This window comes from Sorex fumeus, unplaced genomic scaffold (genome assembly GCF_029834395.1).
Source record: "Sorex fumeus unplaced genomic scaffold, SorFum_2.1 ptg000044l, whole genome shotgun sequence".
NCBI lineage: Eukaryota > Metazoa > Chordata > Mammalia > Eulipotyphla > Soricidae > Sorex > Sorex fumeus.
In genome coordinates this window covers 60,101,427-60,114,314 of record NW_026606101.1, presented here as the reverse complement: position 1 = coordinate 60,114,314, position 12,888 = coordinate 60,101,427, and the positions used below count along the sequence as shown (strand labels likewise).

Sequence of the window (12,888 nt, the reverse complement as noted above, 5' to 3'; positions counted from 1 at the left end):
GAACAAAAGTCTCAGAAAAGGGATAAAAGAATAATGCTCAGTTAAAATGAGAGTAATTTATCCAACTATGCATGAACATAAGGGTATTGATGCAGTATGTGGCGAGTACATTAGTGATGGTAATATATAAACAACCATTTCTGGGTGTTTGTTTTTTGCCTTCTGCCTCTGAGCACTTTTACTTTCCTTTACTACAAGTTCTGTCCAGGAAGAACATTTTCTGGTCAGTTTGATTCATTAAAACAATCTCATCTTTAGATAGAAAAAGTCCATATTTCATGTCTACATACAATTCCATTCTTTCTTCTGATAAAGTCTGGACAGTGGCTTGGAGCAAACAATGGTAGAGAAAGCATCCTCTCTACATTACTTGTTGCCTGCTTGGGGTTGCCTACTTCCGGGAACTGGAGCTTCAGAGCAGTAGGCTTCTTAAGTGTGTGACTTTAGTTCTTTCCTGACAAGTGCAAGTTACCACCAGGAAACTAAATTCAGACAAATTTTCATGTAGAGGAAAGCAGCAGGAGTGAGAGCCTGATAAATAAAAGGCATGTGTTTTCCAACTTCAGCACTTTGTAGGGCATGTGCAAAGAAATACCAAGACACCAAGACTTAAAATTTGAAAAGGTAAGTTTGTTGGTTTATATCATGGACTCTTAACTGCCAGCTTCAGATCTGTGAACTTCCCGCTGCAGATGGTAGAACTGAAAATCAAACAATCTTATCCAAATGTTTGCATTTCCAGGTTCCAAACTCAAGATTCTCCTGAGTTAGCCTGGGATTAGACAATGCCATCACATGTTTAATTTATACATTCACTTGTTCATTTGTATGCACTCTGGCTTGTTCCCATAAAATTTTAAGAGATTATACAAAATCAGCCAGCTAAAACACAATATAACATGTTAAAGGGAAAATCAAGAAGACGAGGTGAAATTGGGTAAGTCAAATGGGAAAATGTATGTCTTGCAGTCTAATTTACCTCACATATGTAGAAAAGTCAACTAGAAAGAAATTTCTTCTAGCTACATCTGATTTCCCCAACAAGATATACTCAAATTAGATCAAAAATTGGGAATCTGAGAAGCTCTGATGACTTTTTCTTTTTCTTTCTGTTCTCATTGTTTCTATCTGTCTTTTACTCATTCACCTTGCAAGTAACCATAAAGGGTGACTCAACTATTAAGTCTCTTTAACCTTTATGCTTGTCTTACTTTTGGCTGATCAGCTCAGCTTCTCAGTGTCTTATTTGAAAATCTTTTGGAGAGAACATTTTTTTTATCTAACTTTTAAATGATGCCCACCCTTGTCCCACAAGAATTTCTATGAAGAAGATGGAGTCTCATAATTTCTCTCTATTTAGGCCATCTGGAAGAAGGCAATATCTTGATGAGGTTGAAGGAAGGAATGCATCCATTAGAGACCTTTGTATTTTTTACCTAATTTCTTGTAGTGAGTCAGTGACTCCTAACTCTTCTGAGTCTTTATTCACCTTAAAGCATCTGATGATAGAGATTTCTCAACAAACTCTCATGATCAACACTTAGAATTTTGCAAATACTTGAAATAGGTTTATGAGTCTCATGAAATTTGACTTACATGGCTTAATGCACCCTTACTATAAATTCTGCCAACTACTTAGAAGAAGCAAGGTTATGTTATATCCAGAGGATACTGAAACAATTAAAAACTCTGTTTTGAGGGAACAGTTTGAAACTGATAAATCTGCTCAGACCTCAGGCCCCATCCTCTGTTCAGTAAGGGACAGAAAGTGAAATGAGACAGGATTTCTTCCTTCAGGGAACTCACAGTCTACAGAATGCATATGTAAACAACTAGATTTAATGCAAGACACTTTGGACTTGAGCATGAATATGAGTAATGTGCTGTAGAAACTCAGAGGAGGGAATGATTAATTCTGGTAAAATATAATACTTCACAAATTTTCATTCCTCTGCACACAATCTGATAGCATATATCATCATCATTTTTAGAAAATCTGGACAATTCAGAAAGGTTCTTCTTGCTGTTGATAAACAGCACTTCTGTCCAAGCTCATATTTCAGATCATCTTATTTCATTCTTTTTAATTCACGAGATTCACACCATTTCAATATACTACAGTACAGAGAACATGGGGCTTTGCAATCAAACAGATTTGAGTTGATATCACCGCACTATCATTCACTAACTGTGGAACTTTTGCAAGGGAGTCTGTGTCTCTGAACCTCAATTTCTTTTCACGACAATATGAGTTTAAAAATACTTATTTTATTTGCTTTTTAATAGAAACAAAGATACTACTCGCATAACACTTAGCCGCTGAAACCCATTAGAAACCTTAAAATAATAATTTATTTATTATAAGGTATGTCTTTTCTTGTGAGAAAATGTTATAAATCTATGTTTTCTTAAAATTGAAATATTTTTATGTGAAGATTCTTCTGTAAAATCAGCTATTGGCACAAATAACAAGCTATTTTCCAACATTCAGTGCCTAATAACACCCACTTATGACTTTTTAAAAAATAGTTTAAATTTTTTTATCAGTGAAACACCATGAGGTACAGTTATAGACTTATAAATTTTTGTGCTTGGGTTTCAGTTATACAATGATCAAGTACCCATCCCTCCACCAGTGCCCATCCTCCACCACCACGGGTCCCAGCATCCCTCCCCCCCCTCCCCATCCTACCCTCTCTCTGTGGCAGGGCATTCCCCCTTGTTCTGTCTCTCTTCTTTTGGGTACTGTGTTTTGCAAGAGAGGCATTGAGTGGCAATCATGTTTGGTCTATAGTCTACTTTCAGCATGCTTCTCCCACCCTGGGAGGATCCTCACAACACCCTTTATTTGGTGCTCTCTTCTCTATCTGAGATTCCTTTTCACCTAGCACGTGTGGCCAGCCTCCAAGTCATGGAACAAAATTCCTGGCACTAATCTCAGCCATTCCTGGGTATTAGTCTCCCATTTTGTTGCTTTATGTTCTCCAGATGAATGCAATCTTTCTGTGTCTATCCCGCTCTTTCTGACTCATTTCACTTAACATGATACTTTCCATGTAGTACCACTTGTATGTAAATTTCATAACTTCATCTTTTCTAACAGCTACATAGTACTCCATTGTGTAAATGTACCAAAGTTTCTTTAACCAGTCATCTGTTCTCGGGCACTCGGGTTTTTTCCAGATTCTGGCTATTGTAAAGAGTGCTGCAATAAACAGGCAATTGCAGATGTCACTTCGACTATACCTTTTTGCCTCTTTGGGGTATATTCCCAGGAGTGCTATTGCTGGGTCAAGTGGGAGATCAAATTCTAATTTTTTTAGAATCGTCCATACTGTTTTCCAAAAGGGTTGGACCAGCCGGCATTCCCACCAGCAGTGAAGGAGGGTCCCTTTCTCGCCACATCCGCGCCAGCACTGGTTGCTTTTGTTCTTGTGGATGTGGGCCAGTCTCTGTGGTGTGAAATGATATCTTATTGTTGTTTTGACCTTCATCTCTCTGATGATTAGTGATGTAGAGCATTTTCTCATGTGCCTTTTTGCCATTCAGATTTCTTCTTTGCGAAAGTTTCTGTTCATTTCCTCGCCCCATTTTTTGATGGGGTTGGGTGATTTCTTCTTATGACTTTTTAAGTTGACCATTGTTCAGCTGATCTAGGTGAGTTCCTCTGGGTCACTCTACTTTAGAATGCGTGTCACTGAGTCTTGGTCAAGATCATGAGTGATTCCAGACTGCCTGTCTTTCATTCTTATATTAGGCTGAATGAATAGACCCAACCTACTCTCATGACAGATCTGAGAACTGAGCTGCAGAGTAAATCCAATGGGACAAAAAGACCTCTACCCTCAGTTAGCATCTCTTTGACTAGAGAAAATCACCTAGTTAAAGCCCAAATTCAACAGTCATAAAGTACAGACAATGGCGATGAGACCAATAATTTAACTTTCCACAGACCCCGTGGGGGAAAAAAACATTCCAGAAATTCAATCAGCATAATCAATGGCTGAATAAATAGCAGTACTCCTAGTTTATACAAAAAAAGAAAGAAAACGCCAGAAAATACAATAATCACATGATAAAGAGAAGACCAAAAACAAAAATCAAGAAGCCAGATACATAGACACACAATTATCCTTTCTCTCTGCTACCCAGCCCCTTTTATGAACTCTGTGGTCACATTCTACCTTGACTGGGGCCAAAGGAAATGCCAGTGACTGAAGTTTCTGACTCCTGAGTTAACCACAGTCTACGTTGTCGAATTGTCATCAGAGTAGATCACATTTCACATTGTATGCCCTTTCCTTGTGTGCCCACATAATGACTTCTGTTCCTAACTGCTGAGAGAGGTCCTACTTCACAGGTGAAGGACATATCCCCCAAACAATTCCCGCACTTCAAATATCAGTTGCAACTTTAGAGGTTTCCGTGCCACCTACACTACAAGAGGTTAAGCTGTTCCCTTCGGTTCAATATGTGCAACAACTCAAAGAACTCAGGAAAGTATTATGTATACAATTACAACTTTACAGCATAGAAAAATATGGCAAAGACCTTTTACAGTATAACAAAAGGATATAAATCAGAATCAGCCCATAAGACTTTCATAGAACAAGGCCTGGGAAGGTCCTAAATGTGTCTCTTCTATTCTCCCCTCCATAGGGAAGTAGTTTGCCTCCTACTCTGCACATCAATGTGTGACACTAATGCAGAGGTTTGCAAAACACAGATACTGTACTGAACTTTTATCACATAAAAACCCATTGTGAAGGCATACTTGATTGGCTCATTGACCATGATTATGAACTCAAGCTCTAGCTCCCATCCTATCTCTGAATGTTCGATTGATACCATTTGACTCAAAGTCCCAACCTTCTACTCATAGAGCCTGTAACTTGGCATGACCAGCCTCATACTGAGTCATCTCATTAGCACAAATGATCTTCAGGCTCACCCACAGTCATTCTACTAGCATAAACTACTAGGACTCTATACATAACAGAAACAGTCTAATCAACTAAGGAAATTCCAAGGAGTTCCCAAGGCCAACTGCATTCTTTGTGCCAGTGGTTTGGAGAAAACTTCCAGGAGTCAAAAAGGTGAAATCAATTATTTTTTTCTAATTCAGGCTCATCCCCAGAGATGTTAAAGAGTGGTCTGTGGCCACTCTTTGTGTGATGGTGAAGGCCTGGTAGGGTCCTATTTGGTGCTCTGCTCAAGCAAGGTGATAATTAATTCTGGGAATGCTTGACATCACCACCAGAGTTAAACCCAGCAGTGCTAGGGGGACCATAGAATGAAATCAGGCATCACATATGCTACACATGTGCTTTGGAGCTTCACCCAGCCCTCACATAAATTCTTTATCACACAGCCCATCTGTGTCTTGCGCTGAACTTCAAGCTCTTTGAGAACAGATGAAATGTCCTTTGCAAAAAAATCACAGAAACAGCTCGATTGAAAAAGAGGAGCTTTATTGGCAAGAAAACAACTTTTAAGTTGGGAAGGGAGTCTGGCCTGCCCAGACTGTAAAGTAAGCTTCAGATAGGGCAAAGGGAGTATTTGCCATAGTGTCAAGTAGTGTTAAGATGATGTAACAGTCTATCCATACCTATAAAACTTCCTGAGAAAATCATGCATATGTATGAGGGGAAGAGCAGGCATGCACATTTGAGGAATATACAAGTGAACAGATAATATCACCCATTGCCTGTCTAGGAAAGGGTGAAGGACAAGGTGATCTAGAGCAAGGCTTTTAGTATGATAATGAAAGGAAGCAGGCGACGGGGTGAATGAAGTCTTCTCAGTGCACAGTCTCCACTCGCCAGTTCTATCTGGGATCCTTATAATTACCAAGGTATTTTAAGGCTCTGTGTTGATCTAAGCAGAGCCTAGTGCTACTTAGACTTAATAATGTTACAGTGTAGTTGTTCTCAAAAAGAAGTTGTCACATCATCTGAAAAATAAGCCCTAGCCAAGGTTTCTTTGCTTCATCCTAGTGATTTCATTTTGGTCTTGGGGAGAAGGAAGTGGAGCATAAAGTTGTATAAAGTTTTGGTTATTTGATTACAAGGCCTTAGATAGTAATAAAGTTTTAGAATGAATGAGTTTAAAAAACCTTTAGAGACCTTTTAAATACTCCAACACATTCATTCTACTACACATGCAAAAAAAAATGAAGAATTAGAGGCTTTATGTGATTAATAAAGAGCACGCATTGAGCAAACTGAGACACACTTTAGTTTTAATTTTCCCTAGCTCGACCCTTGCTCCTCAATGCTCTGTATCTAGAAGCAGAAGCACAATTTTAAACATACACATTCTGCTTTTTTCCCTTACAACACAGACCAACAATAAGCTTTAATAAAGGAAGATGTTGACAGATGAGAAAATAATTACTAAAACATGGCTATGGTTCAAGTCTTGAAACGTAATATATTTAATTCCTGGCCTCATCACACTTCTCTGCTCTGATGAAGAAATTATCATCTTATTAGAACATGCAGTTTCTAAGAATGATGTGGTCATTTTGGGGTGTTGCTTTGTATTGCTTATTTGTTTAATCTTTGTTCATTGTCAACATCTTTAAATTAAAAACAAAATTTGCATTAAAGCATATAATGTTTTAACTCTCTCATCTGGAATAAGATTTCTTTTGGTTTATTTTATTTGTGGAGTCTAATGTTCACTTAAAGTCCTCTTTTTTCATGCTAAGAAAACGTTCCAGTGACTATCCCAGCATACTTAAATGTTCAGAGGATGCTAAGGGGATAAATTATAGAAGATGCTTTTTCAAACTTCCTGGCATACAAAGAGTAGTCTTGCAAGATGCCTCCTTATTTTTATCACCCCAGCTCTCCACTTCCCCTTTATTAGTGTAAGATGTTTCTGCTTCTCCATGTCGAATGGCGTCTTCATCTTTAACCCACCATTCCTGGTCAATGCAACGTGGAGAAAACAGGGGCACATGTAAGAAGCTGAATGTATACATTAGAATGTCTGAACATATCACACTCTCCTTCTGAAGGGGAAATCAGAGCACAGAAAAGACAAAGACTGGTATCTTGGAATGTGCAAGTGTGCTTGCCTTGTAAAATGTCCATTTATGTTAGTTGAATCTTAACCCAAATGTGAGAGTCGACATAATATGCATCTCAATTCTGCATTCTCCATCATGGACTTATAACAGGTGAAAATGCATTTGTCTTTCAGTGAGTTATACACATGCCTACCCAAAGCTGGCGCCATATCGACCGGCAGGACAACTCCTCTCTCCACCTCTCCTGCTCTCGGTCATTTTAAATACTTGTTTCACCTTCATTGTGCAGATCAGTGCATTTCTTTGTGTAAAGCAGCAGCCCTGGTATTGTGAGGTCTACAAATACAGGTAAATTTTAGTTTTTCAGTTTTCTTTTATTCTCAAGACTAAACTCCACCCCCCACCCCCCACACACACATCAAAAAAAAAAAATCGAAGTGTGCAAGATCTGAGAAGTAAAGATTGCATCTAGGAGACAACTAGTGTAGCCCAAAACTACAATGGATTATCTTGCTGCTGTCACTGGCTAGCTCTGCCATACTAGATTTAAACTTTCCTATCTGCAATGTAATACACTATTAGAATAGACACAGATTCAGCATTAAGTTATAATTCATGCCATCTATCCCCTTTGTACAAGATTGCTTTGTGACTACTAATTGTTTCTTTATCAATTTATCCAGCAAGCATTAACTGAACATCTGTTCAGGCAAAGAACATTTCTGAACTGGAGGGACCCAGGAATAATAAGACTTAAGTGTTGCATTTGAATTCATAGCTGAAAAATAAATCTTATCTACAAGCATTTAAAACATAGTTAAAATTTTCAAAGTTAACAACAAAACCAATTTATGAGTTTGATTATTGAAAATAATGATTATTGCAAAAAGATTAATCAAAACTGGGAAATTCATATCATGAATATTCTTTTGAGCTAACATTATGTGGCCCCACCTGGCTAGATGCTAAAGATTTGTTGTGAATTTGGTAAAATAAACAAACAAAAGCTGTCCTCCCGTTGTTCATCAATTTGCTCAAGCGGGCCCAGTAACGTCTCCATTTTGAGACTTGTTCTTACTGTGTTTGGCATATCAAATACGTCATGGGGAGATTGCCAGGCTTTGCCGTGCGGGCGAGATACTCTCGGTAGCTTGCCGGACTCTCTGAGAGGGCCGGAGGAATCAAACCCGGTTTGACCGGGCTGGCTGCATGCAAGGCAAATGCCCTACTGCTGTGCTATTGCTCCAGCCCTTGGTAAAATAAAACTAATAAAAATAAATAAAACAAAAAATTAATATTCAAAAGTGATTATCCCAGCGATAGGAAATAAAAACATGTAAATGAATAGTTGCAAAGAAATGAGCTAAATGCATCACTGAGGAAAATAAAATTTCAGATACAGTGATGTTTCAAGCAAAAGTTCTCATTAGAAGGACTCATCCAAAGATGTGCAGATTGTGATAGCTGAGGACCAAGTAATCTTTCCAATAGGTTGGAGTAGGGGCTCATGGGAGACTAGAGAAAGATAAGGTCATAAAGATTGACACCAGAGTTGACAAAGCTATTGACATTCATAGGCAGGAGAGAGTAATGTTCACATCCTTGAAAGATCCTGAGGAGAGCGGGTTAGAGTAAGGATATTCAACCTCAGGACACAAGTTAGAAAGCTTTCATGGACATCTAGATGAAGAGCAATCTGGACTGCTTCTGAATTTTTGTTTTGTTTCATTTTGTCATTGTAAGAAATGAGCAAACTATGATGAAATTTGTTGTTACCAGTAGTTAATGGATGAAACAACTGGAAAGCTGGGAATTTATGTCAAACAAAACTATGTCCTTAAATCATTATCAGCATATAAATGTAGAGACTTCTGCATACCAACAAATAATTCTTGGACACCAACAGGGTATCTGAGAATTCAACGTAGTTATGACAACATATAGGACCAGAGAGATAGTATGGCGGGAAAGGCACTCGCCTTGCACGTGGACAACCTCAGTTTGATCCCATGTACCACATGGTCCCCTAAGCTCTGAGGGAGCAGTCCTTGAGCACAAAGCCAGGCACAGACCCTGAACACTGTCAGGTATAGCCCCAAACAATCCCACCCTCCATATTGTGACACTAATATGCCCTAAAGATAGCACTAGAGTCCACAGGTCAGAGGCTCAATCTCCCTTGGCTACCTCAGGTGCCAGTCCCAAGCCCTGGATTTTCCCTGTGCTTTCAAACAACTGGTTTCAGAACTAAAGATTCCCACCACACCTTCCTGAGATTTCAGATGCCTGTCACATGCTTAGGTTGTCCCCTGCGCTTCTGAGTGACTAATTACAAAACAGGTTTCTAGAAGCCCCTTCTTAGGTATAATAAATTTGCTGGAGCAACTTACTGTGACATATAAAACCATCTATTCACTAGATTACTACTCTTACAAAGACTGTCATTCAAAAGCAGCCGTTGGAAGAGGCTCATGGGGCTAGTATGGAGAGTGGACACAACTGTTATGCTTCTCCAGGAATGCTGTTCTCCAGCCGAGTCTTAGTTGCTCACCAGCCTGGATGCTCCCAAATCCTCTCCTTTTGGGTCTCTGTGGAGGCTTCATTAAACAGGCTTGATTGATTTATTTCATTGTCCTTTGGCAATTTAACTCAATCTCCAGGCCCTCCCTGTAGGTCCTGGGTGAGATTTGAACTCCAACCCTCTAATTAAATTATTGTCTCTCTAGGTCTCAAACCCCAATCCTTAGATGCTTCCCCAAACTCTCCTCATTCACATTACAACAGTTAGCTTGATTAATTTCAACATTTAGGAAATTCCAATACTTTTGAGAGCTGTGAGGCAGGAACTGTGAATCAGAACTAAATATGTATGAGAGAATTTATAGATAATCCCACCATAATGAAGAATTAACCTGCTTTTTTCCACAGGCATGAGAAAAATAGAATAAAAACCCCCTTAACACCAGTGATTCTTTTGTAGTGATTGTTATCTGATCAACCAAAGTGATTTCTCCACAAACATGAGTTTGGAAAGAAACTGGACTGGAAATGCAACTTTGATTCCCGGTTCAACGATAAGTTTTGAGGGTACCACACTATGGCCCATCACCACCATCAACTGCATTACATTAGCATTTGTCTTTTCTAAGGGAAAGCCATTCAGAAAACCCGTCTACACAAACTGTAAGTATATGAAGTTTTAAACAAAATATTTTGAATATTTTCCACTTTTTCAGAAAGACAAGTCTGAAGTAAGGTGCTGAGATGGAAACAATTGCCTTAGTCTAAAACTAAGAATTGAAATTAGAGAGAGTCTATGGACAGATAAGTCCATGCATTACTGAGTGGTCACCTGAATCCTGTCCTAATGTGAGTCATTAATGATTGTTTTAAATACATACAGATAAGTAAAACTAGTTTGTAAAATATTTTGGAACAAACTCAAGGATGAGTTGATCTCCTAGCAGCATTATAAAACTAGATTGATTACTGTAATCATTGTGTCTTCTTTGATCACAGATGATGATCATATTTTTACTCGATCAATCAGTTCTTTCCCAAATTACCTACTTATACATTCACCCATATTTTCTACTGGATTTTTATTTTTTCTCATTTGTATGAGCTCTTTATTCCTTTGTGACTTTTTCAATTGTCTTTATGCAATGTAAAATTTTCTCATTAAATCTCATAGAAATTATTATTTTTATGGTTTTTAAATTAAAAATATTTTGATCTAATGTTACATTTGGACTATAGTTTAAGGTGCAGATGAATTAATTTATCTACATAGCCATTTCTAGCAGATTTTACTATTTTAGTTTATTTTTTCTTTAACTGGATGTAATACTACCTTTACCATATTTATGCAGATATAATAGCTTTTCTCATTTACATAATTTTATCAGATACACTTTCTATTTTTATATGCTCATACGTGTATATTGATTTTAATGTAATTAATTTTTTTAGACTAAGTTTTCTGTTTCAGCAATATACTTACCAGCTTTTGATCTACCATTATACTTTAACAATTTTAGTTTTATAAGTTTAGTAAGATTGGTATGCCCTCATTTATTTTTATTTTTCTTAAATTTCTTACTTTTATGTTCTGTCTAAGAACTTATTCTTCTGGATAACTTCCACAATAAATTTTCAGAATTAAAAAAAAATATGAAAATTTGATACATTAAGAAGACTTTCTTTATACAACTTAGCTTTTGCCTTAAAGGAGATGCCAAATCTCATGCTTTATATGGTTTTATTTTGAGGGGGCACACCCAGATGAGCTCTTGGCTCTGCACTCAGGAGTCACTTCCTCGGGGCTCAGGAGACCAAACGGAGTACTGGGAATCAAACCCAGGTCAGCAGCATGCAAGGCCAATGCTTTGTCTGCTATACTATCTCTCTGGCCCATTTTTAGTAAATATTAGTGTTTTCAATGTGATTCTACACTTTTAGAAATTAATCCTATGGTTGAATAATTTTTATGTTGTTGTAAAAGAACTTTTTGAATTTTATTTTCTAACTGGTGATTACTAGTACATATATTTGACAAGGTGTCATTTTCTACCAAATCATTTTTTATGTGCTTGACATGGTCAACACCAAACTAATGGGGTTATAAATGACTTATTAAATATTAGTGACTTTATATGTGATTAGATATTGTTATAAGACTCCCTGACTATAGGGGCTGGAGAATAGCACAGTGGGTAGGATGTTGGTCTTGCTATGCCAACCTGGGTTCTATCTCTGGAATTCCGTATGATCCCAAGAGCACTGTCAGGTGTAATTTCTGAGTGCAATGCCAAGAGTAAGATCTGAGCATCACCATGTGTGACCTAAAAACCAAAAAAAAAAAAAAAAGAAAAACAGAAAGAAAGAAAGAAAGAAAGAAAGAAAGAAAGAAAGAAAGAAAAGAATTCCTGAATTGAGCCAGGAGTAACCTCTGAGCACCACAGGGTGTGGGCCTCAAACTTAAAAAATAATAAAATAAAGAATGAAAGGTATACTTTATCAAATTCTTTCCCATGATCTACTGATATAATTATTTCTTTTTACCTACAGTTTGGTTTTAATAGCTAAATAAATTTCTAATTGCACTGTCTGTTAGCGATGTCCTCCCGTTGTTCATCTACTTGCTCGAGCAGGCACCAGTAACATCTCATAACAAATTGTGAGACATGTTACTGTTTTTGGCACATTGAATACGTCACGGGGAGATTTCCAGGCTTTCCCATGTGGGCGAGATACTCTCGGTAACTTTCCAGGCTCTCTAAGAGGGGCAGAGGAATCGAACCCTGGTCGGCTGTGTGCAAGGCAAACGCCCTACCAGCTGTGCTATCGCTCCAGCCCAAATTCTATTATTGATCGTATTTATTTGTGGTGGATGTTATACTGGAATTAAGTTTATAAGTTTTAATATCAACATTTCAAATAGAATTGGTCCAGATTTTTGTATGATATTTGTTTTTTAGGTTTTTGTATGAATCTGAAAATTTTCAACCTTAGTAATAGATAAGAATATTCTTACACAGTTTTAACAATCCAGCAGTAAATTCCCTGGTTTCCAGCCTTCCTTTAAAAGAACTATTCTTGGAGACAGAGTGCCATAGCCATACAGAGGCTCTGGAAGCCACTCACCCAGTTTTGATTTCTTGATTCCTGGCATTGATTTGCAACCCTACCCCGCCCCCTCATTTCGCCACCCCTCCCCCCACTTCCCTTGCTGCGCCTGGTAGGAGTGATCCTAGAGTGTAGAACTAGGAGTAAGCCACGAGTACCTCTGCGTGTGATCCAAACTTTTAAAAACATTATTCTTTCAGAATTGCTTTAGATTATCTTCTTCC

At 37.9% G+C, this 12,888-nt stretch overlaps 1 protein-coding gene across 1 annotated transcript in view; it reads left to right on the top strand.

The window, feature by feature from the left end:
* The window catches only part of ATP13A5 (ATPase 13A5), a 138,838-nt gene that overhangs the window by 112,770 nt on the left and 13,180 nt on the right, over positions 1-12,888 (top strand). The window contains exons 26-27 of the mRNA XM_056121960.1: positions 7,210-7,384; positions 10,017-10,219. Of these exons, the coding sequence (XP_055977935.1) occupies positions 7,210-7,384; positions 10,017-10,219 (378 nt within the window). The remainder of the gene's footprint in view (positions 1-7,209; positions 7,385-10,016; positions 10,220-12,888) is intronic.